Below are 25,812 nucleotides of genomic sequence, written 5' to 3'. Positions count from 1 at the left end.
CCTCACGACTCTGCGGTTGTGGATTCCACTCTGAAGAGAGCCAGAAGTACTAGAGATTTCACCTCGGCGTCCCCGGGGCGAGAAGCTAGGACTTTAGACTCTTTTGGGAGGAAGGCCTACCAGTCCTCTATGCTCGTGTCCAAAATTCAGTCCTACCAGCTTTACACGAGCATCCACATACGGAACAATGTTAAGCAACTGGCGGACTTGGTGGATAAGCTCCCTCCGGAGCATGCCAGGCCTTTTCAGGAGCTGGTCAGGCAGCTTGAAGGCATGTCGTAAATTCCTGTCCAGGGGTGCTTATGATACTTTTGATGTTGCATCCAGAGCCGCTGCTTAAAGTATAGTGATGCGCAGACTCTCATGGCTGTGTGACTCTGACCTGGACAATCGGACCCAGCAGCGGCTTGCGGATGTTCCTTGCCGGGGGGATAATATTTTTCGTGAGAAGATCGCGCAGGTGGTAGAGCAGCTACACCAGCAGGAAACCGCCCTCAACAAACTCTCCCACCGGGCGCCTTCAGCATCTACCTCAACAGGTAGACGATTTTTCAGGGGAAGGAGGAATGCTCCCTATGCTTACAGTAAGCGTAGGTACAGTCCATCTTCCCGACACCCTTCTCAGGCTCAGCCCCAGCGCACTTGTTTATGTCAACAGCGTGCGCCCAGACAGGCCCCTGCAGCTCCCCAGCAAAAGCAAGGGACGGGCTTTTGACTGGCTCCAGCTGAGCATATCCGCCATAAATGTACCTGTGCCGGACGATCTACCGGTTGGAGGGAGGTTAACATTTTTTCACCAAAGGTGGCCTCTCATACCCTCCGACCGGTGGGTTCTTCAAATAGTCCGGTTGAGGTACTCCCTCAATTTGATCTCCAGACCTCCAAATTGTCCACTGGGAGCTCAGTCTTTCAGCTTCCAGCACAGGCAGGTACTTGCAGAGGAACTCTCTGCCCTTCTCAGCGCCAATGCGGTTGAGCCCATTCCACCAGGGCAAGAAGGGCTGGGATCAGTGGTGTGCTGGAACTGGCTCGCACCGGCTCGCAAGAGCCGGTTGTTACATTTTTAAAGCTCTCGCGAGCCGGTTGTTGTGGCAGGCGAGCCGGCTCCCAGGGGTGGCGCAACCCGGCGGTAAGTGAGGTAAGCATGGCAGGAGGGCGCCACAAGCCATGCTTACCTCATCTCCCGCCGCTCTGGGGGGTTTTAAATTGTTGATTTACCTCCGTTTCAGCGATGCAGTCAAACCCCATCTCTAGCCTTCACTTCGTTCCCGTCAATGTCCCGCCTTCTTCTGACGTCATTTCCTCTTTCCGCGAGGGCAGGACATTGACAGGAACGAAGTGAAGGCTAGAGACGGAGTTTGACTGCGGCTGATGCGACGGAGGCAGGGAAGCGAGGAGAATCGTTGGGTGGGTATTGATGGCTGAAGGAGGGGCAGGGGAGCGGAGAGAATCGCTGGGTGGGTATGGATGGTTGAAGGAGGGTCAGGGGAGCGGAGAGAATCGCTGGGTGGGTATGACTGGCTGGAGGAGGGGCAGGGGAGCGGAGAGAATCGCTGGGTGGGTATGGCTGGCTGGAGGAGGGGCAGGGGAGCGGAGAAAATCGCTGGGTGGGTATGGATGGCTGGAGGAAGGGCAGGGGAGTGGAGAGAATCGCTGGGTGGGTATGGATGGCTGGAGAAGGGGCAGGGGAGCGGAGAGAATCGCTGGGTGGGTATGGCTGGCTGGAGGAGGGGCAGGGGAGCGGAGAGAAGCGCTGGGTGGGTATGGCTGGCTGGAGGAGGGGCAGGGGAGCGGAGAGAATCGCTGGGTGGGTATGGATGGCTGGAGGAAGGGCAGGGGAGTGGAGAGAATCGCTGGGTGGGTATGGATGGCTGGAGAAGGGGCAGGGGAGCGGAGAGAATCGCTGGGTGGGTATGGATGGCTGGAGGAGGGGTAGGGGAGCGGAGAGAATCGCTGGGTGGGTATGGCTGGCTGGAGGAGGGGCAGGGGAGCGGAGAGAAGCGGGTGGGTATGGCTGGCTGGAGGAGGGGCAGGGGAGCGGAGAGAATCGCTGGGTGGGTATGGCTGGCTGGAGGAAGGGCAGGGGAGTGGAGAGAATCGCTGGGTGGGTATGGATGGCTGGAGAAGGGGCAGGGGAGCGGAGAGAATAGCTGGGTGGGTATGGATGGCTGGAGGAGGGGTAGGGGAGCGGAGAGAATCGCTGGGTGGTTATGGCTGGCTGGAGGAGGGGCAGGGGAGCGGAGAGAATCGCTGGGTGTGTATGGCTGGCTGGAGGAGGGGCAGGAGAGCGGAGAGAATCGCTGGGTGGGTATGGATGGCTGGAGGAGGGGCAGGGGAGGGGAGAGAATCGCTGGGTGGGTATGGATGGCTGGAGGAGGGGCAGGGGAGCGGAGAGAATCGCTGGTTGGGTATGGATTGCTGGAGGGGGGGCAGAGGAGAGAATCACTGGGTGGGTATGGATGCCTGCAGGGGGGCAGGGAAGAGGAGAGTTGCTGGACATGGATGGAGCAGAGGGAAGGGAGAGAGAAGAAATGCTGGACATGGATGGAGGGGTGGGAAGAGTGAGGAAGGAGATGACTGGCATTAGGTGCTGGGACTGAACCAAGCTCCTACAAAAAGGACAGGTTTATTCTGACTCCTAAATCCCATACTCTTCTCAAATTGACTGGCATTAGGTGAGAAACCTACCTGATATTGTCTAAAATTTTTAAGGCTTGTTGCTTAATCAATTTAATTAGCACTGGGAAACCTCTCTTTGTCTTATTTTCTTTCTTTCTGTTCCTGCCAAACTCTGATAGAGGGGAGGGGCATTTTTACATAGCTGACACTGCTATAATTATTGGCAATATCTAGATTTATTTAAAAGGAAAGTTATTAATATCTTAGGGCAGTTTTAAAAAGTATAATAAATTGTAAAGTGCTGGATCAGACACTACCATTTTGGTCCATTCAACTAGAGAATTCCCTTGATAGCAGCACTTAAGCTGACCCATTGAGACTTAAGCACCCCCACAGCTGGGGGCAAGCAGGGTTGGACTCAAACTAAAGGTCATTCCACTCTTACTTCCACCTTCCAGGTGCTGGGACTGAACCAAGCTCCTACAAAAAGGACAGGTTTATTCTGACTCCTAAATCCCATACTCTTCTCAAATTGACTGGCATTAGGTGAGAAACCTACCTGATATTGTCTAAAATTTTTAAGGCTTGTTGCTTAATCAATTTAATTAGCACTGGGAAACCTCTCTTTGTCTTATTTTCTTTCTTTCTGTTCCTGCCAAACTCTGATAGAGGGGAGGGGCATTTTTACATAGCTGACACTGCTATAATTATTGGCAATATCTAGATTTATTTAAAAGGAAAGTTATTAATATCTTAGGGCAGTTTTAAAAAGTATAATAAATTGTAAAGTGCTGGATCAGACACTACCATTTTGGTCCATTCAACTAGAGAATTCCCTTGATAGCAGCACTTAAGCTGACCCATTGGGACTTAAGCACCCCCACAGCTGGGGGCAAGCAGGGTTGGACTCAAACTAAAGGTCATTCCACTCTTACTTCCACCTTCCAGGTGCTGGGACTGAACCAAGCTCCTACAAAAAGGACAGGTTTATTCTGACTCCTAAATCCCATACTCTTCTCAAATTGACTGGCATTAGGTGAGAAACCTACCTGATATTGTCTAAAATTTTTAAGGCTTGTTGCTTAATCAATTTAATTAGCACTGGGAAACCTCTCTTTGTCTTATTTTCTTTCTTTCTGTTCCTGCCAAACTCTGATAGAGGGGAGGGGCATTTTTACATAGCTGACACTGCTATAATTATTGGCAATATCTAGATTTATTTAAAAGGAAAGTTATTAATATCTTAGGGCAGTTTTAAAAAGTATAATAAATTGTAAAGTGCTGGATCAGACACTACCATTTTGGTCCATTCAACTAGAGAATTCCCTTGATAGCAGCACTTAAGCTGACCCATTGGGACTTATAATCCCACCCACCCCAGGGTTGTCCACTCATTTATAGACAAACCAAACCTTATTAACTTTACTCCACAGTCATACACAGGCAGTCTTGCAGGCAGATACTCCAACATAGTACACCTGTTCATACCCATTTCAACCAATCAGGATGACTTTTATTCTCTGCAATAATTGTGCTGCTTTGGTTTCAAGGCCAATCATCTGGAAACTTAAAGCTTGTCCTATCTGCCTTCAGCTATCTACTTTAAAACAAGAGCTATATAAAGTAATGCAAGAATTAGATGCAATTAAAGCAACTTATAGGACTGTGCAGAATCATAACTTCTCACCACTGCCTCAGAGAATAAAACCACAAAGGAACAGATGGCTCACAGTAGGCTCAGGCAGAATTCGTCATGTGACACAGAAGCATCCACCCGCACAAGTGTTGCCACTACAAAATTCTTTTGCTCCACTACAGCACTGTGATGTTCCTGAAACTAAAATTGAAGCAGAAAAAAAAGAAAAAGCAAAGAAGAGGGAACAAAAAGAGGAGAAGGTACCCAAAGACAAAAGACACTCACAAATCACTAAACCCAAAACACATACAAGGAAATGTAGTTGGAAAGCAATGACCACAAATGCTCACAGTCTAAGCAATAAAATTCATGACCTTCAAGCCCTGATGTTGGAGACTGACTTGGACATAGTTGCAGTCACAGAGACATGGCTCCATTGTTCCCATGAATGGGATGTAAACATACCAGGCTATAATCTTTTTAGGAAGGATAGAGAGGGACGTAAAGGTGGAGGAGTAGCTCTGTATGTGAGAGATGATATCGCAGCAACTGAAATGACAGGGAAGTGGGGAAAGGAAGAAGCAATATGGATCACCTTAAAAAGAGAGGATAGAACCTTGGTCCACGTGGGTGTTGTATATAGACCCCCGACACAATTGGAAGAACTAGATAAAGATCTGATCGCTGATATTCAAAAGTTGGGGAAGAAAAGAGAGGTGCTGCTGTTGGGAGATTTTAATCTGCCGGATGTAGATTGGAAGGTTCCGTCTGCAAAATCGGAAAGGAGTAGAGAGATTGTGGATGCTTTCCAAAGTGCTCTGCTCAGACAAATGGTGAACGAACCCACGAGGGAGGGAGCCACGTTGGATCTGGTGCTCACGAATGGGGATAGTGTGTCAAATGTCCGAGTGGCTGCACACCTGGGAAACAGTGACCATCAAACGGTTTGTTTTGATGTAACAGCTCATGTGGATGGCGGCCACTCCAAACTCAAAGTCCTGGATTTCAAGCGAGCTGACTTTAACAAAATGGAAGAATACCTGAGGAAGGAGCTGATGGGCTGGGAGGACATAAGAGAAGTGGAAGGACAGTGGTCCAGGCTAAAAGAAGTAATAAACAGGGCCACAGACCTTTATGTAAGGAGGGTAAATAAAAGCAAGAGAAAAAGGAAACCGATATGGTTTTCAAAGCAAGTGGCTGAGAAAATAAAGGCTAAAGAGTTAGCGTTCCAGAAATACAAAAAATCTCAAGTAGAGGAACACGGGGAGGAATACCGGATGAAACTGAAAGAAGCCAAGAGAGAGGTACGTCTGGCGAAGGCGCAAGCGGAAGAACAAATGGCTAGAAATGTACGGAGGGGAGACAAAAACTTCTTCAGGTATATTAGTGAAAGGAGAAAGACTAAAAAGGGGATTGTGAGACTAAAAGATACAGCAAAACGCTATGTAGAAAATGATGAAGAAAAAGCCAATTTGCTAAATAGATACTTTTGTTCTGTTTTTACTGAAGAAAATCCTGGGGAAGGACCGAGAGGGACTGGCAAAAGTACACCTGAAAACGAAGTGGATAGAGCACCGTTCACGGAAGAAAGTGTATATGAACAACTTGGAAAGCTAAAGGTGGACAAAGCCATGGGGCCGGACGGGATCCACCCCAGAATACTGAGGGAGCTCAGAGAGGTTCTGGCGGGTCCTCTTAAAGATTTGTTTAATAAATCCTTGGAGACGGGAGAGATTCCGAGGGATTGGAGAATGGCGGAGGTGGTCCCTCTTCACAAAAGTGGGGATAGGGAAGAAGCTGGAAACTACAGGCCGGTAAGCCTCACTTCGGTTATTGGAAAAGTAATGGAAGCCATGCTGAAGGAAAGGATAGTGAATTTCCTGGAAGCCAATAAGTTGCAAGATCCGAGACAACATGGTTTCACCAAAGGGAAGTCGTGCCAAACGAATCTCATTGAATTCTTTGACTGGGTGACGGGAGAACTAAATCAAGGACGTGCTATGGACGTCATCTACTTAGATTTCAGCAAGGCTTCTGACACGGTTCCCCACAGGAGGCTCTTGAATAAACTAGAAGGGCTGAAGATAGGACCCGAAGTGGTGAACTGGATTAGGAACTGGTTGACGGGCAGACGCCAGAGGGTGGTAGTGAATGGAGTTCGCTCGGAGGAGGGAAAGGTGAGTAGTGGAGTGCCTCAGGGATCGGTGCTGGGGCCCATTCTGTTCAATATATTTGTGAGTGACATTGCCGAAGGGTTACAAGGTAAAGTTTGCCTTTTTGCGGATGACACCAAGATTTGCAATAGAGTGGACACCCCGGAGGGAGTGGAAAACATGAAAAAAGATCTGAAGAAGCTGGAACAATGGTCTAAGGTTTGGCAATTAAAATTCAATGCGAAGAAATGCAAAGTGATGCACTTAGGGAGTAGAAATCCAAGGGAGGCGTATGTGTTAGGTGGGGAGAGCCTGATAGTCACGGACGGGGAGAGGGATCTTGGGGTGATAGTATCTGAGGACCTAAAGCCTATGAAACAGTGCAACAAGGCGGTGGCCGTAGCGAGAAGGTTGCTAGGCTGTATAGAGAGAGGTGTGACCAGCAGAAAAAAGGAGGTTTTAATGCCCCTGTATAAGACATTGGTGAGGCCCCACCTGGAGTATTGTGTTCAGTTTTGGAGGCCATACCTTGCGAAGGATGTTAAAAAAATGGAAGCGGTACAAAGAAAAGCTACAAGGATGGTATGGGAGTTGCGTTCCAAGACGTATGAAGAGAGACTTGCTGACCTGAACATGTATACTCTGGAGGAAAGGAGGAACAGGGGTGATATGATACAGACGTTCAAATATTTGAAAGGTATTAATCCGCAAACGAATCTTTTCCGGAGAGGGGAAGGCGGTAGTACGAGAGGACATGAAATGAGATTGAAGGGGGGCAGACTCAGGAAAGATGTCAGGAAGTATTTCTTCACGGAGAGGGTGGTGAACGCTTGGAATGCCCTCCCGCGGGAGGTGGTGGAGATGAAAACGGTAACGGAATTCAAGCATGCGTGGGACAGGCATAAGGAATCCTGTGCAGAAGGAATGGATCCACAGAAGCTTAGCTGAAATTGGGTGGCGGGGGGAAGAGGGGTTGGTGGTTGAGAGGCTAGGATGGGGGAGGGCAGACTTATACGGGGTCTGTGCCGGAGCCGGTGATGGGAGGCGGGACTGGTGGTTGGGAGGCGGGAAATACTGCTGCACAGACTTATATGGTCTGTGCCCTGAAAAAGACAGGTACATATCAAGGTAAGGTATACACATGAGTTTATCGTGGGCAGACTAGATGGACCGTGCAGGTCTTTTTCTGCCGTCATCTACTATGTTACTATGTTACTATGTATTTACTATGAGGAGGGAAAAGGAAGAGAGGAGAAAAACTGCACATGGATGAAGAAAATAGGCAGAAGCTGGAACCAGTGGACAGTCAAGTCTGTGGAGAACCAGAAATGAAGAAGAAAGGAGAAAAGGAAAGAAATAAATGGAAAGGAAGCCCTGGAAACGGAGTTAAGAGGACAGATAGCAGCAGAATCGGATACTGGGCCAGCATGATCAGAAAAACAAAGTCACCAGACAACAAAGGTAGAAAAAAATCATTTTATTTTCATTATAGTGTTTGGAATATGTCCACTTTGAGAATCAGGTGCTCAACATTAAAAGTTTATATTTATTTACTTATTTATGGCATTTTATCCCACATTAAACATGAATTAGATTAGAACCTGGGATCATAAAATATTTTTTTCCTGGAGTAATGCATTGCCCCCCCCCCCCCAGGCTCTCTCCCCTGCTATAGCCAGCTCTGCAATTTGGGGGGGGGGGGCCCGAGGTGGACGGGGGTGGGGGGCGCAGAGGTGGACGGTGGAGGCGCAGAGGTGGACCGGGGAGAGATCCTGTTGTTAAACATTTACCACCACACCACTGGCTGGGATTCTATTCCAGGTACTTCCTTGTGCAAAAGAAAACGGGGGATGCGTCCCATCCTAGACCTAAGGGCCCTGAACAAATATCTGGTCAGAGAAAACTTCAGGATGGTTTCCCTGGGCACCCTTCTTTCCATAATTCAGAAAAACGATTGGCTATGCTCTCTGGACTTAAAAGATGCTTACACTCACATTCTGATACTTCCAGCTCACAGGAAGTATCTGCGATTCCGTCTGGGAACACAGCACTTCCAGTATTGTGTGCTGCCCTTTGGGCTCGCTTCCGCACCCAGGGTGTTTACAAAATGCCTGGCAGTGGTTGCAGCGTTGCTACGCAGACTGGGAGTGCATGTGTTCCCTTATCTCGACGATTGGCTGGTGAAGAACACCTCAGAGGCAGGAGCTCTACAGTCCATGCAAATGACTATTCGACTCTTGGAGCTACTAGGGTTTGTCATCAATTACCCAAAGTCCCACCTTCTTCCAGTTCAACAACTAGAATTCATAGGAGCTCTGCTGGACTCTCAGACAGCTCGGGCCTATCTTCCCGAGACGAGAGCAGCCAGCCTTCTGTCTCTCGTTTCCATGGCTAGGGCATCTCAGCAGATCACGGCTCGGCAGATGTTGAGACTTCTAGGCCATATGGCCTCCACAGTTCATGTGATGCCCATGGCACACCTACATATGAGATCAGCTCAATGGACCCTAGCTTCCCAGTGGTATCAAGCTGCGGGGAATCTAGAGGATGTGATCCAGCTGTCCACTGATTTTCACAATTCCCTTCAGCGGTGGACAATTCGGTCCAATTTGACCCTGGGACGTCCCTTCCAGATTCCTCAGCCTCAAAAAGTGCTGACAATGGATGCATCTCTCCTGGGGTGAGGAGCGCATGTAGATGGGCTGCACACTCAGGGAGCTTGGTCCCTCAAGGAATCAGGTCTTCAGATCAATCTCCTGGAGCTGCGAGCGATCTTGAACGCTCTGAAGGCTTTCAGAGATCGGCTGTCCAATCGAATTATTCAAACTAGATAGACAACCAGGTTGCCATGTATTACGTCAACAAGCAGGGGGGCACCTGATCTCGCCCCCTGTGTCGGGAGGCCGCCAGATGTGGCTTTGGGCTCGCCGTCATGGCATGTTTCTCCAGGCCATGTATCTGACAGGCGTAAACAACAGTCTGGCCGACAGATTGAGCAGGATAATGCAACCTCACGAGTGGTCGCTCAACTGCAGAGTTGTTCACAAGATCTTCCAAGAGTGGGGCACCCCCTCGGTGGATCTTTTTGCCACTCAGCTCAATCACAAGCTCCCTCAGTTCTGTTCCAGACTTCAGGCCCACGACAGGCTAGCGTCAGATGCCTTTCTCCTTCATTGGGGGAAGGGCCTTCTCTACGTGTATCCTCCCATACCTTTGGTGAGGAAGACTTTGTTGAAACTCAAGCAAGGCCGTGGGACCATGATTCTGATTGCACCCTTTTGGCCGTATCAGATTTGGTTCCCTCTTGTTCTGGAGGTGTCCTCCGAAGAACCGTGGAGATTGGAGTGTTTTCCAACCCTCATCACTCAGAACGAGGGGCCGCTTCTGCATCCCGACCTCCAGTCCCTGGCTCTCATGGCCTGGATGTTGAGAGCGTAGACTTCGTTTCCTTGGGTGTCTCATGAGTCTTGCTTCCAGGAAAGATTCCACAAAGAAGTGTTACTCTTTTAAGTGGAGGAGGTTTGCCGTCTGGTGTGACAGCAAGGCCCTAGATCCTCGCTCTTGTCCTACACCGACCCTGCTTGAATACCTTCTGCACTTGTCAGAGTCTGGTCTCAAGACCAACTCCGTAAGAGTTCATCTTAGTGCAATTAGTGCTTTCCATTATCTTGTAGAGGGTAAGCCTATCTCTGGACAGCCTTTAGTTGTTCGCTTCATGAGAGGTTTGCTTTTGTCAAAGCCCCCTGTCAAACCTCCACCAGTGTCATGGGATCTCAACGTCGTCCTCACCCAGCTGATGAAACCTCCTTTTGAGCCACTGGATTCGTGCCATCTGAAGTACTTGACCTGGAAGGTAATTTTCTTGGTGGCGGTTACTTCAGCTCGTAGAGTCAGTGAGCTCCAAGCCTTGGTAGCCCATGCTCCTTATACTAAATTTCATCATAACAGAGTAGTCCTCCGCACGCACCCTAAGTTCTTGCCGAAGGTGGTGTCGGAGTTCCATCTGAACCAGTCAATTGTTTTGCCAACATTTTTTCCCCGTCCTCATATCCACCCTGCTGAACGTCAGTTGCATACATTGGACTGCAAGAGAGCATTGGCCTTCTATGTGGAGCGGACAACCCCCTTCAGACAGTCCGCCCAAATGTTTGTTTCTTTTGATCCCAACAGGAAGGGAGTGGCTGTCGGGAAATGCACCATTTCAAATTGGCTAGCAGATTGCATGTCCTTCACTTATGCCCAAGCTGGGCTGACTCTGGAGGGTCAAGTCACGGCTCATAGTGTTAGAGCCATGGCAGCGTCAGTGGCTCACTTGAAGTCAGCCACTATTGAAGAGATTTGCAAGGCTGGGATGTGGTCATCAGTCCACATATTCACATCTCATTACTGCCTTCAGCAGGATACCCGATGCGACAGTCGGTTCGGGCAGTTGGTGCTGCAGAATCTGTTTGGGGTCTAGAATCCAACTCCACCCCCCCCCCAGGCCCATTTTTGTTCTGTTCCAGGCTGCATTCTCAGTTAGCTGTTCTTCGTAGGTCAATCTCTGTTATGTCTTTGCCGTTGCGAAGCCCAATTGACCTTTCTTTGTTTTGAGTGAGCCTGGGGGCTAGGGATACCCCACATGTGAGAACAAGCAGCCTTGCTTGTCCTCTGACCAAGCGAAGATACTTACCTGTAGCAGGTATTTTCCGAGGACAGCAGGCTAATTATTCTCACCAACCCGCCCTCCTCCCCTTTGGAGTTGCTGTGTTCTGCTTTATTTGCTTTTCATTTAACTGAGGCGGGAACGGACGCATGCGGGCGGGAAGATGGCCGCACATGCGTGGTGCATCCATTCCATGCTCTACTAGCTATCGCAAAGGTTTTGAAGATTTTGCTGGAAAATCTCCATTCCTAGGGCCGCTGTGAACACTGACCCACATGTGAGGACAATCAGCCTGCTGTCCTCGGAGAATACCTGCTACAGGTAAGTATCTTCGCTTTTCAGGAGGAAAGAAAACCTACAACTGCATCAAATGAATCACACAGTAGACAAGCCATTTAAATGTTCTGAATGTGAGAAATGTTTCAAAACACAAGCCAATCTCCAACTGCATGGAATGATACCCACGGGAGAAAAACCATTTAAATGTTCTGAATGTGATAAAAGTTTGTCAGAAAACTCATCTGCAATTGAATAAAATGAATCATATGGGAGAAAAACCATGTAAGTGCTCTGAATGTGAGAAATGTTTTAAATCAAAAACAATCTTCCAACTGCATGAAATGAATCACACAGGAGAAAAACCTTTCAAAAGTCCAGAATGTGATAAATGTTTCTGTCGGAAAAGTGACCAGAGAAAACATAAAATGATTCACATGGGACACAAAATGTTTAAATGTTCTGAATCTGATAAGAGTTTCAATTGGAAAGACCATTTGCAATTGCATAAGATGAAACATGAAGGAGAGAAACCATTAAAATGTTCTGAATGTCAAAAATATTTCAGGAGGAAAAAATGTTTTCAACTGCATAAAATGGCACGTACGGGAGTACATAAGTAATGCCATACTGGGAAAAGACCAAGGGTCCATCGAGCCCAGCATCCTGTCCACGACAGCGGCCAATCCAGGCCAAGGGCACCTGGCAAGCTTCCCAAACGTACAAACATTCTATACATGTTATTCCTGGAATTTGGGAGTTTTCCAAGTCCGTTTAGTAGCGGTTTATGGACTTGTCCTTTAGGAAACCGTCCAACCCCTTTTTAAACTCTGCTAAGCTAACCGCCTTCACCACTTTCTCCGGCAACGAATTCCAGAGTTTAATTACACGTTGGGTGAAGAAACATTTTCTCCGATTTGTTTTAAATTTACTACACTGTAGTTTCATCGCATGCCCCCTAGTCCTAGTATTTTTGGAAAGCGTGAACAGACGCTTCACATCCACATGTTCCACTCCACTCATTATTTTATATACCTCTATCATGTCTCCCCTTAGCCGTCTCTTCTCCAAGCTGTATAGCCCTAGCCTCCTTAGTCTTTCTTCATAGGGAAGTCGTCCCATCCCCGCTATCATTTTAGTCGCCCTTCGCTGCACCTTTTCCAATTCTACTATATCTTTCTTGAGATGCAGCGACCAGAATTGAACACAAAACTCAAGGTGCGGTCGCACCATGGAGCGATACAACGGCATTATAACATCCTCACACCTGTTTTCCATACCTTTCCTGATAATACCCAACATTCTATTCGCTTTCTTAGCCGCAGCAGCACACTGAGCAGAAGGTTTCAGTGTGTTATCGACGACGACACCCAGATCCCTTTCTTGGTCCGTAACTCCTAACGTGGAACCTTGCATGACGTAGCTATAATTCGGGTTCTTTTTTCCCACATGCATCACCTTGCACTTGCTCACATTAAACATCATCTGCCATTTAGCCGCCCAGTCTCCCAGTCTCGTAAGGTCCTCTTGTAATTTTTCACAATCCTGTCGCGATTTAACGACTTTGAATAATTTTGTGTCATCAGCAAATTTAATTACCTCACTAGTTACTCCCATCTCTAAATCATTTATAAATATATTAAAAAGCAGCGGTCCTAGCACGGACCCCTGAGGAACCCCACTAACTACCCTTCTCCATTGTGAATACTGCCCATTTAACCCCACTCTCTGTTTCCTATCCTTCAACCAGTTTTTAATCCACAATAGGACATTTCCTCCTATCCCATGACCCTCCAATTTCCTCTGTAGCCTTTCATGAGGTACCTTGTCAAACGCCTTTTGAAAATCCAGATACACAATATCAACCGACTCCCCTTTGTCCACATGTTTGTTCACTCCTTCAAAGAATTGAAGTAAATTGGTCAGGCAAGATTTCCCCACACAAAAGCCATGCTGACTTGGTCTCAGTAATCCATGTCCTCGGATGTGCTCTGTAATTTTGTTTTTGATAATAGCCTCTACCATTTTCCCCGGCACCGACGTCAGACTCACCGGTCTATAATTTCCCGGATCTCCCCTGGAGCCTTTTTTAAAAATGGGCGTTACATTGGCCACCCTCCAATCTTCCGGTACCATGCTCGATTTTAAGGATAAGTTGCATATCACTAGCAGTAGCTCCGCAAGCTCGTTTTTCAGTTCTATCAGTACTCTAGGATGAATACCATCCGGTCCAGGAGATTTGCTACTCTTCAGTTTGCCGAACTGCCCCATTACGTCCTCCAGGTTTACCGTGAAGTCAGTAAGTTTCTCCGGCTCGTCCGCTTGAAATACCATTTCCGACACCGGTATCCCACCCAAATCTTCCTCGGTGAAGACCGAAGCAAAGAATTAATTCAGTCTCTCCGCTACGTCTTTGTCTTCCTTGATCGCCCCTTTTACCCCTCGGTCATCCAGCGGCCCAACCGATTCTTTTGCCGGCTTCCTGCTTTTAATATACCGAAAAAAAATTTTACTATGTTTTTTTGCCTCAAATGCTATCTTTTTTTCATACTCCCTCTTGGCCTTCTTAATCTGCGCCTTGCATTTGCTTTGACACTCCTTATGCTGTTTCTTGTTATTTTCAGATGGTTCCTTCTTCCATTTTCTGAAGGCGTTTCTTTTAGCCCTAATAGCTTCCTTCACCTCACTTTTCAACCAGGCCGGGTGTCTTTTGGACTTCCGCCTTTCTTTTCTAATTCGCGGAATATGTATGGCCTGGGCCTCCAGGATGGTATTTTTGAACAGCGTCCACGCCTGTTGTACAGTTTTTACTCTCAGTTGCCCCCCTAAGTTTTTTTTTTACCGTTCTTCTCATTTTATCATAGTCTCCTTTTTTAAAGTTAAACGCTAACGTATTTGACTTTCTGTGTACAGTTACTTCAAGGTTGATGTCAAAACTGATCATATTATGGTCACTGTTATCAAGCGGCCCCAGTACCATAACGTCCCTCACCAGATCATGCGCTCCACTAAGGACCAAGTCTAGAATTTTTCCTTCTCTCGTCGGCTCCTGCACCAGTTGCTCCATAAAGTTGTCCTTGATTTCATCAAGGAATTGTATCTCTGTAGCGTGTCCCGATGTTACATTTACCCAGTCTATATTTGGATAATTGAAGTCACCCATTATTATCACATTGCCCATTTTGTTCGCGTCTCTGATTTCTTTTATCATTTCTGTGTCTACCTGCTCATCCTGGCGAGGTGGACGGTAGTACACTCCTATCACCATTTTTTTCCCTTTTATACATGGAATTTCAACCCACAGTGATTCAAAGGTGTGATTTGTGTCCTGCTGAATTTGTAATCTATCTGAGTCAAGGCTCTCTTTAATATACAATGCTACCCCTCCACCAGTCCGGTCTACCCTATCATTACGATATACTTTGTACCCCGGTATGACAGTGTCCCACTGGTTATCCTCCTTCCACCAGGTCTCAGTAATGCCTATTATATCCAATTTTTCATTTAGTGCAATATATTCCAACTCTCCCATCTTATTTCTTAGACTCCTAGCATTTGCATATAGACATTTCAGAGTATGTTTGTTGTTCTTATTTGCATGATGCTTAGTACCTGACACTATTGATTTGACATCTTTTGTCTGATCTTTAGTTGTATTTAAGGGCACCTGGCCTACCACGGTCTGTTGTGCAACCTCACTATCCAGAAACCCTATCTTCCCTGTTTGTGAGGTATCTTTGCAAGATACCTTTTCCCGAACCATGCGCTTTTGAGCGACTGTCGGCCTTCCCCCCATTTCTAGTTTAAAAGCTGCTCTATCTCCTTTTTAAATGCCGACGCCAGCAGCCTGGTCCCACCCTGGTTAAGGTGGAGCCCATCCTTTCGGAATAGGCTCCCCCTTCCCCAGAATGTTGCCCAGTTCCTAACAAATCTAAAACCCTCCTCCCTGCACCATCGTCTCATCCACGCATTGAGACTCTGGAGCTCTGCCTGTCTCTTGGGCCCTGCACGTGGAACAGGTAGCATTTCAGAAAATGCTACCCTAGAGGATCTGGATTTGAGCTTTCTACCTAAGAGCCTAAATTTGGCTTCCAGAACCTCTCTCCCACATTTTCCTATGTCATTGGTACCCACATGTACCAAGACAGCGGACTCCTCCCCAGCACTATCTAAAATCCTATCTAGGTGACGTGTGAGGTCCGCCACCTTCGCACCAGGCAGGCAAGTCACCAGGCGATCCTCACGTCCACCAGCCACCCAGCTATCTATATGCCTAATGATCGAATCACCAACTACAACAGCTGTCCTAACCTTTCCCTCCCGGGCAGCACTTGGAGACATATCCTCAGTGCGAGAGGATAGTACATCCCCTGGTGGGCAGGTCCTGGCTAAAGGAGTACTTCCTACTTCACCAGGGTGATGCTCTCCTTCTAGGAGACCTCCCTCCTCCAAGGTAGCACAAGGGCTACTAGACTGGAGGTGGGACCTCACTACAACATCCCTGTAGGTCTCCTCTATGTACCTCTCTGTCTCCCTCAGCTCCACCAAGTCTGCTACTCTAGCCTCAAGAGAACGGACATGTTCTCTAAGAGCTAGGAGCTCTTTGCATCGGGCGCAAACATATGACATCTCACCAACTGGGAGATAATCATACATGTGACACTCAATGCAAAAGACTGGATAGCACCCCTCTCGCTGCTGGACTGCTGACTCCATCTTAGTGTTTTTGAGTTTTCCAATATTTTAAAACTTGCTACAGTATTAAGGATATTAGCCTAATATAAAAGTGTCTTTTACTTTATATAGTGTATTGTATGATTTTAGTATTTCCTTCTTAGATGGTAATGAAATGTATTTAAAACTCTATAAGAGCACTCCTTGCTTGTTACCCTAATTACAATAACTGACTATAAATGAGGAGTTGTCCTAGGGGTGGGTGGCTGTTGGGGAGGGTGGGTGGGAATACTAAATTAGATCCTGCAGTGGCTGTTAGATTCTATCTGTTAATGCTGTGGTACAAGGCTTTTAAAACTAAGTGGAAAAGACTATGGAGATTAGCTGTTTTCTGTTAGCTGTTGAAATTTGCTTTTTAAGTTTGCCTAACACTAACCTACAATTCCTCCTTTAAACCCCAATCTTTAAGTTCCCAAAGCACAAGCAAAGTAGTGTTCACTTACCAGAGAAATGTCCTCTTCTCTCAGAACTTCTCAGAAAGAAAGTTCAGTGGGACCTTCCCTCTTTATATACTTTTGAATCTAAGGGGCCTCTTTTGAGCAACCTATGCAAGTATTCTACTTCCCCCACACCTTAATTATCACTTAATTGAGGTCACTGGATGAGATAACTCTCCAGCAGCCAAGGAAAAGAAAAATAACTGCCGTTTAGAACAAAGGAGAGAAGCCATTTAAGTGTTTGGAATGTGATAAAAGTTTCTGTCAGAAAGCCAGCTTGCAACTGCATAAAATGGTTCATACAGGAAACAAACCATTTAAATGTTCTGAATATGATAAATGTTTGAGGTCGAAACAAAGCTTGGAACTGCATAAAATGTCTCCCTGCCATCGCTTTTATTTTGTTTGGCACTTTTAATGAACGGAATACTCTTATTAATTCTTTGGCCTGTGGGTTTACCCTTAATTCTAAAAATGGCAATGATCCAGAGGTTATAGCAACAAACAAGAATAAATCACTGAGAGAAAAGATGAGTAAATAATATTATAGCAGACTAAAATTGATGTTGAAGAGAGCATTACCATCACAGGATAAGACACAAGCCAGTAACCAGCTGGCAAATTCTGCACACTCAAACAGTTTGGGAATTGTAAACTGGTCTCTTAAAGTCCTTGAACATCTTGATGTATGAACAAGAAAACTCCTTCATCCCCACAAGGTAATTTATAAGAATCAGTGGATGCCAAGACTGTACATTCCCTGAGTCAGAGAGGAATGGGTTTCAGAAATAGATTATAACTAGTAAAAAAGGCCCGTTTCTGTAGGCAAGGAAACGGGCCTTAGGCAGGCAATTCCCCCCCCCCCCCCCCCCGTGCTACGGCCCCCTCGAACCCCCCCTTCCGCGAACCTGTCGTTCCCCCCCCGTTGTTTATTTACACCTTATATGTGTGTAAACAAAGAAACTGACACCTGTTATAAAGAAGAATAATCAAAATAATTTTTATTTTTTCAACTGTCCTCCGTCGGACAGAGGCAGCGTGAGAACGTCACACTGGAAGCAAAGTCTGCTTACAGAATATATTGTTAGCAATAATACAGAGATATATATTTGCTCAGCAGTAATACAGAGATATATGCTTGCCTTGCTTTGCTTAAGATACATATCTTCTCCTCAGTTTAAATACACTTACATTCATACTGCACCCAATGTGTGCACGGCAGCAACCCTTTTCTTTGAAGCTTGTTCTTACATTTCTTATCTACAAATGTCTGCAAGCAACATTCCTTCTGCCCCCCCTTACACAGCCTCCTATCTCTGCTTCACACCAGGCTGCTCAAGGTTGATTCTATGACTCCCTCATTGTTTTCACAGGTTTGTGACTCATAGGTCTTTTGCCTTAATACTTGCACTTCACTGACCATAGGAACTTTATACTGTTCAACTGTTTCTCATTATATTTATGCAGCATGTTTCTTATTATTAACACCGTGCGAGCGAAAAGTGCCGCCACCGCTGCCGTGTTGTTCTTCCCTTCCCGTAGGTTCTTCAATCATCTTGTCTGGAAGTTCCTCTGCGTGCATCTGACGTCAGACGCACGGAGTTAAACTTTCTGAGAAGATGATTGAGGAACCCACCCGAAGGTAGTGCACAACAGCGGCGGGAGGGGGGGTGCGGTTTTCGGCGTTACGGGGGGGGATCGACAGGTTTGCGGGAGAGGGTGGGTTTCGAGGGGGGGCGTAGCGCGGGGGGGTGACAGCTGATTCCGAGGCAGTAGGAGGAGTAGGGAAACATGCTGTGCGTTTCCCTACTCCTCCCCTTGCCTTGGAATCAGCTGTGTTGACGTCAGTGATGTCCGTGCGTGTCTGCCTCGCAGACCACTTGCAGCCAGGGAGCCACAGTCCCAAGCATAGAACTTTGGAGGTGAGAATTATTATATAGGATGACTGAGCTATTCTTGTAGGCCTTCAGACTTGGTTAACAGTATTTTCAGGTCCAAATGCAGAAAAGGTGTTGAACTGGACAAAACTGAACCCTCGATACTTGATTGCTTAACTTACTCTGTCACCATTGAACTTTAACGCAATACCACTTTATTTCTCATTCCGGAAATGAACTCTCTATACCTCACTGCTTAAATTACTCTGTCACTTATGAACTTTAATTCAATACCACTCTGTATTTCGCATTTCGATAATGGCGATCGCCACTACGGCATAATGTAAGCCACATTGAGCCTGCAAATAGGTGGGAAAATGTGGGATACAAATGCAACAAATAAATAAATAAATACGAAAGTAAACATCCAGAATCCATCTCCATAATTAAACTTAGACAAGTATTCCAATGAGTAGAAGGAATGAGCAAGAATTCACCAGTACCAAAAGAGAAGGAAGCAACAGAATCTACAAACGAAGAGAAAAAAAACTCTTTAAGGAATTAGATCAGCAGATGAGGAAAAGCAAAAAAACTGTGAGAAATACAAAGGTTACTCCAGGAGCCATTTGTCAATCAAAATCAGATACATGAATGGTTAAATAGAACAGAAACCTAAGGATCAGCAAGTGCTATTTGCAGTCCAGGACAAGAATGCTTACAAGAAACATTTTTAAAACCTGGCACAACAGACATTTGTAGATTCTGTCAAAAAGAGTTGGAAACAGTCATTCATTTCATGACTAGCTGTGAAGTTTTGATGGAAGAATTTCTTTACAGAAAGGCACAACGAGGTGGCAAGTCTCACCCATTGAAAACGTTGTAAATATGGCAACATTGCTGTACCAGGAACGCACTTAGGTCATGGACCTAAAAGAATAATGGAGAGTAAAGAGGTTATGAGCATATAGGACCGATAAAAAGATAGATTTGAGGAAACTCTGCATAACGGTAAAACAGAAAAATACCAGAATTACATTGATCATGGAAGTGTCAGTCCCAAGTGATTCCTCTGTGAATTGTGTAGAGAGAGAAAAGATCGTCAAATATCAAGAAATGCAGTCGGACACTACGAAAATGTGTCAGAAAGAGATAGAAACATGCTCTGTTGTTTTGAATGGCACAGGCCTGATTAAAAGGAATTTTCAAATACACCTAAATAAGTTGCCTGTACACTACACATGACATCTTATGCACTCCAGAAGGAAGCTCTTTTCAGCATAACATGAGCTTTAATAGTAAATTTGAGCACTGCATATACACTGTGTTAGGAGTGAGCTTCATTACTGTTATGAAATCCGTAAAACTAACCCCTTTGTAAACATCAGGCCCATAAGACCAACTCTACTTTTCTCTGCCGGAACATAGGATGGGATAGTTGATGAAATTACTCTAAATAATCAAACTTCACCCCGTAGGGACCTGTGAAAAATCCAATGCACCAACCAGCTGGGGTTTCTGGTCAGACGACTGCTGAATTGGCTGACATTCTGCTTCCTATGGGGTCAGCAATCAGTTTCAGAAGTGGAAGTACCTTTGCTCTTCCAGTGGGGTTCTGGTAATCGGGGCTGGCATTGCAATGTCCCAATGCTTCATTCTGACACTGCATAAGAGGCGACTTCATCAGTGATATCACAATAACTGGATGTCTCTGGCCTGGACTTGTCATTAGGTGCAGCAGTGACCCCTAGAACATTATTTCAAAACTTAGAAATCTAGGTACCTTAAGAAGTTGACAATTTTGAACACGGCTATAGAAATGATAAATAGTAGTAGTAGTAGCAGTACTGTAAAATCAAGCCCTATATAGTGTTGTGTGGCCTTGATCACAGAGTTTAAAAGAGATTATTTCACACTGTAGTCTTATACTGCTCTCGATTACTGATATTCTTTAATGGCTGCCCCACCCCCATACTACCAAATAAAACGATTTCAACTTGTACAAAATATCATTGTTAAGCTGCTTTATAATACAAAAAACATCAGATCATGTTATCCCTGCTGCGAGAACATTCTTGACCTGAGTTAAATTTAAGATCCTGTAGGGGTATTTCCCTGTGATGTCACCTGAGCTGGTCTTAGCTCACACAAGCCTAATGCATCCTGTTACAAACAAGATGGCTGCTACAACCTCTGACCTGAACCTTTCTGTGTCAGCAAGATCCAGCTTTTCAGCTTGTGAAAAGTTACTAGCAGGCAGACCACAGCCAAGGACGTTCTGTGTTACAACCACCCTGTTATCACCCTGAGAAGCTGAGAAGGGAGTGAGACCTATGGCTCCAGAAATCCTGGTTAGAACCAGAGATGCAGACCAGAAAGTTACCATTTTCAAGGTCACAAAACAAAGGACTCTTCTTGCCCACACAGTGAGCAGGACAAGCAGAAGATTGGTTCCCTACTGTCACCTGATGGAGAGGTGCTAAGAAAGTGGGAACTGAAGAAAGTCGGAGTTGGTAAGGACCATCAGTGAGTTTGGACTGACAAGAGAAGGAAGAAGACCTGAAACACCTGTGAATTGCATATCTGGTGAAAATACTCGTTGGCTCAGCTATACCAGCCCTGAAGTACAGCCCGGAGTGATTGTGACCCTGCTTCCTGCAGAGACCCTGCACTATATTCGAGACTAAGGCTCGCTGTACAGACAGCTGGAGTCTAAGAAGAAATCTACCCCTATCTCATCGAGAGGCTGCCTTGAGAGACAGCGCGGTGAGATTCAGTGATTTACTTTCTATAGTCTGGAATTAGTGATTGGTGTTTACCCAAGAAAGTTTGGTTATGTCATAACTTGTGGTCAGGAGATAAAGCTGCTAACTTTGTATTTGGCATAAGAACCGTAGAATAGGTTACAAATCAGGTATCTGTAATTGCCTAGTACTGCAGTCCAGAAAGAATCATTGTGTATAGTTATTTAGCAGCAATCTAGTTCTGTCTTATTATCAGCAAGTTCTTTATATATTTTTTGTATTTTGCTAAGCCTTGCTACAGAGTTATTCTATATATTTGTATATCCTTTTTTTATATCTATAATAATATATATAATCTATATATATCAGCTCTGGCTTTGGTTTCCCTTCTCGGTAACAGCAAGTTTGGCTAGGTGCCAAAGGCAAGGTCCTAAGTTCCCCTAGACAAGAGTCCAGAATATTTGCTTATGCAGAGTTCTGCATCATAGGACCTTGGCATAAATAATAATCTGTTGGGAGTTGCTTTTTCCTATAGGAATTATTTATTTTTATTTTATTGCATTTGTATCCCATATTTTCCCACCTATTTGCAGGATCGATGTGGCTTACATAGTATTGTTAACATAGTTATTCCAGTATATTAGGTATAGTTAGTATTGTATAGAGGTTAATTAGGGGAAGAAAGAAGAAGGAAGGGATTTATAAGGGTATTTATAGAAGGTGGGCTTTCATAACTGAATGGGTTGGTGAAGTGGATTAGTGGGGTTGTAGGTTCTCATTGTAGGCCTTGTTGAAGAAATGTCTTCAGAGATTTGCGAAAGATAGTTGTTTCGTCGATTGTTTTCAGGTCTTTGGGTAATGCATTCCATAACTGCATGCTCATGTAATGTATGATTATTCTACCTACAATCCCTCTAACATTGTGTGTTTTTTTATGACCTGAGTTAAATTTAAGATCCTTATCTTTGTACATTGAAATTTTATACAGGAGTTCCAAGTTACTTACATGCTGTAGTGATTCCATATTGCCCAGTAGAAACTCTTCAATCATCGCAAGCTCATCTCTTAACTATTCCCCCTCACACTAAACTAGGTTAGATGATTCACATCACTCTGCTTTTCCCTTTTTGCTCCACAGCTCTTGAATATACCCCCAATTTATTTAAGACCAGAAAGCTCCTGTAAGTTGTAAAAAGGGTCCACTGCATCCCAACAAGGTGGAGCTGTCCAGCAGCCATTTTCCAGATCTCACCACAATTGCAGACAGTGGCTAGGTCAAACGAGTTTTATTATCAAGCCAATAACAGCTGTCACAAACTTCAGTACATAGGTTATCCTCAAACAAACAGGTTCCAACCACATAGGTTTCCAGTAAAGCAGGCTTCCAAATAAATCAGGCTTCCACTAAAGGTGAATAAAGCAGGCTTCCAAATAAGTCAGGCTTTCAATAAAGCAGGTAAATGAAGCAGGTTTCCAAATATATCAAGCTTTCAATAAAGCAGGTTACTCTCACCTCCAGCACCCTTCCAAACCCTCAGGAGCTGGCCATCCCCACCTTGGAACTCTCCCACTCCATAGAGGCTTCTCCCCCCTCCTGGGATTCCTCTCCCCTCTGATCTACCCCTCCTTCCATATAATCCATCCAATCATCTTCTTCCCTCTCTTTTCCAACTGGGCCGCATGGTATATTGATTGTGTATCCAGGGAATCTGAGCTTCTTCCCTCCGCCTCCCCCTAGTGGGAGACAAAATTATAGGCTCAGCCTGGCTATCCCCCTGGCTCCCTTTGCTGGAGCTGGGAATCCATTCCCTTGTTTCCAGATTACTCTCTGCCTCCCTCCTTGCAATGGCTTCTGATACTTGCATTTCAGGGTCTAAATGCTTCATCCTAGCCACCCTGGCAGTAGCCTTGTCACACACCCCCTCCCTCAAGAAATTGCGACCCTCGGAAGACCACAGATGACTCTCCCGAGGGTTCGCAATTCGGGACAGGGCGTCTGCATTTCCATGGAGCTTCCCTGCCTGGTGCTGCACTGTGAAGGAAAAAGCCTGCAGGGCTAAATACCACCTCGTAAGGCGGCTGTTCTGTCCGCGTATCTGCTGCAACCATTTTAACGGGGCATGATCCGTTATGAGCGTAAAAGGTCATCCCTGGAGGTAATACTTCAAAGTTTCCATGGCCCACTTAACGGCTAGGCACTCCCTCTCTATCACCGCATAGTGCCGTTCTGCGGGCGTCAGTTTCTTACTCAGAAACAGCACTGGGTGTTTCTCCTGTCCAAACTTGTGGGACAAGACAGCCCCTAGCCCTGTTTCGGAGGCATCGGTTTGTAAAAGGAAGGGCCTCCCAAAATCTACCCCCCTCAAGACGGGTTCTTGACATAAGATGTGTCGTAGTGTGTTGAAGGCTGCCCTCTCCTGTGTCTCCCATATCAAAAGTATTGGGGTGGGTTCTCTTTAACATATCTGCCAAGGGGCTGGAGATCTCCGCAAAGTTAGGGATGAAACGTCTATAGTACCCCACAAGTCCCAGAAAGCTACGTAGTTGTTTTTTGTTATCGGTTACGGGTTTTATGATTCCTACTCCTACCCAATATCCTAGGTATGTCACCTCTTGGGCAGCGAACATGCACTTTTTTGGGTTCACCATCTATCCTGCTTCCCGCAGGGATTCTAACACTGCTGCAACCCGCGGCAAATGGGACATCCACTCCTTGCTAAATATTACGATATCATCCATGTAGGCGGCTGCATACTCGTGATGCCCCCACAGGATCTAATCGGCTAAACGTTGACAGGATGCAGCCGCCCCATTCAAGCCAAATGGCATTCTCCTAAATTGGAATAGCCCTAGAGGTGTAATAAAGGCAGTCTTAGGCTTGGTTTCCTCTGCTAAAGGAATTTGCCAATAGCCTTTTGTAAGGTCTAGAGTAGTAAGATACCGGGCTTGTCCCAATCTATCTAATAAATCATCAACTCGGGCATAGGGTAGGCATCGAATCTAGATGGTGTCAACCCTCCTGAAATCAATGCAAAATCTTTGGGAGCTGTCGGATTTTGGTACTAGTACTACCAGACTAGCCCATGGACTGTAGGACTCTTCTATGATCCCAAGGTCCAGCATTTCTTACACTTGCCTGATAATCTCCTGTCTTCGAGCCTCAGGCACCCGATAGGGTCTTTGGCGAATGATCCGCCCCGGTTCAGTATGAATATAGGGGGTGATCACCTGTGTTTCCCCAGGAAGGGGGTTAAGCACGTCCTGAAACTGCCTCAACCGTGCCTCCACCCCCTGCCTCTGCTGGGGCTCCAGGGAAGTACCTATACCCGGAGTACCCCCTTCCTTGAGGTCACTAAGCTGGGGCCCTAGGTCTTCCTCCTGGACCGCTACAATCCCGCTTCGCTCTATCCATGGGTATAGTACATTCACATGATACACTTGGACTCTTCCTTTGTCATTTTTAACCCGGTAGGTCCAAGGACCTACTTTACCGTCTATGGTGCAAGGCCCTTTCCACTGCGAGAGGAACTTATGGGGGTCTGAGGGGATCATTACCAGGACCAGCTCCCCTACCTGGAAATGCCTAGCCTTGGTACCCTGGTCATAGTACCCCTTTAGAATCCCCTGGCACCTTCCCAAATTGCTCTGCGCATACTCTGATAGGTGATGTAACCGGGCCCTTAATTCCCGGAGATATATACTGATGGGTTGGGGGTCCTCTGTTCTCTCCACCCACTGCTCCTGTATAATGTCCAGAATTCCCCGGGGTAGCTGTCCGTGTACTAGCTCAAACGGGGACACCCCCAGCGATGCCTGAATATTTTCCCGGCAGGCGTATAAAGCAAAGGGAAGTAGCTGATCCCAGTCCTCATACTGCCGGTTTAATCCCTTCCTCAGCATGCCCTTAAGGGTTTTGTTGACCCTTTCTACCATTCCATTCGACTGGGGATGGTAGGCAGAGGTTGTTATATGGTAGATGCCAAAGGCCTCCCATAACCGTTTTAAGCTACTGGACTTGAAATTAGAGCCCTGGTCAGTAAGAACCTCCCTAGGGAACCCTATCTCACAAAAGAGTTTAACTAACTCGGTGGCTATTCCCTTGGCCTTTATGTTTCATAAGGGAACAGCCCAGGGAAACCGCGTAGCTCGGTCCATGATGACCAGAATGTACAGGAATCCCCTAGGGATTCTAATGAGGGGCCCGATAATGTCCATGGCTAGGCTAGTCATAGGTTCTCTTTTGATGGGAAGGGGCAACAACAGGGCTCGTGAAGGAAGCTGGTCAATCAGTCTCTGACACTGAGGGCAGCTTTGACAATATTCCTGTACCTCCCGATGTACCCCTGGCTAATAAAGCCGCTCCAGGACTTGTTTTAATGTGTTCTGGAGCCCTTATGACCTGCTTTCGGATGATCATGGCCACCCTTGAGAATAACTTTCCGGAATACCTGGGGAATTATTAGTTGTTGTCGCATAGTGCCTCCCACCGGTTCCCGAATTTCTCTATATAATAACTCCTTGTCTAGCCTAAAGCGGAGGAAACACTCTGAAAGAACTCCCCTGGTTTGCTCAAAAGCTCTCTTGAGGACAGGATCCCCTCTCTGCTCCTGGGCAAAGGCAGGGAACCCTGCTACCACCTCCCCTGCAACCCAGGGCATGGTTTCCCCTTGACCTATTTCACGGAGGGCCTGGGC

At 46.2% G+C, this 25,812-nt stretch overlaps 1 protein-coding gene across 1 annotated transcript in view; it reads right to left on the bottom strand.

Moving 5' to 3' along the window:
• LOC115464549 overlaps positions 1-25,812 on the bottom strand; it is a 371,428-nt gene that overhangs the window by 216,190 nt on the left and 129,426 nt on the right. The window contains 2 exon segments of the mRNA XM_030194915.1: positions 19,243-19,304; positions 19,969-20,121. Of these exon segments, the coding sequence (XP_030050775.1) occupies positions 19,243-19,304; positions 19,969-20,121 (215 nt within the window).

The sequence above is a fragment of the Microcaecilia unicolor genome, chromosome 3, assembly GCF_901765095.1.
Source record: "Microcaecilia unicolor chromosome 3, aMicUni1.1, whole genome shotgun sequence".
In the NCBI taxonomy this organism is placed as follows: domain Eukaryota; kingdom Metazoa; phylum Chordata; class Amphibia; order Gymnophiona; family Siphonopidae; genus Microcaecilia; species Microcaecilia unicolor.
Note: the sequence above shows the minus strand (reverse complement) of the source record. Positions and strands in the feature narration are given on the sequence as shown.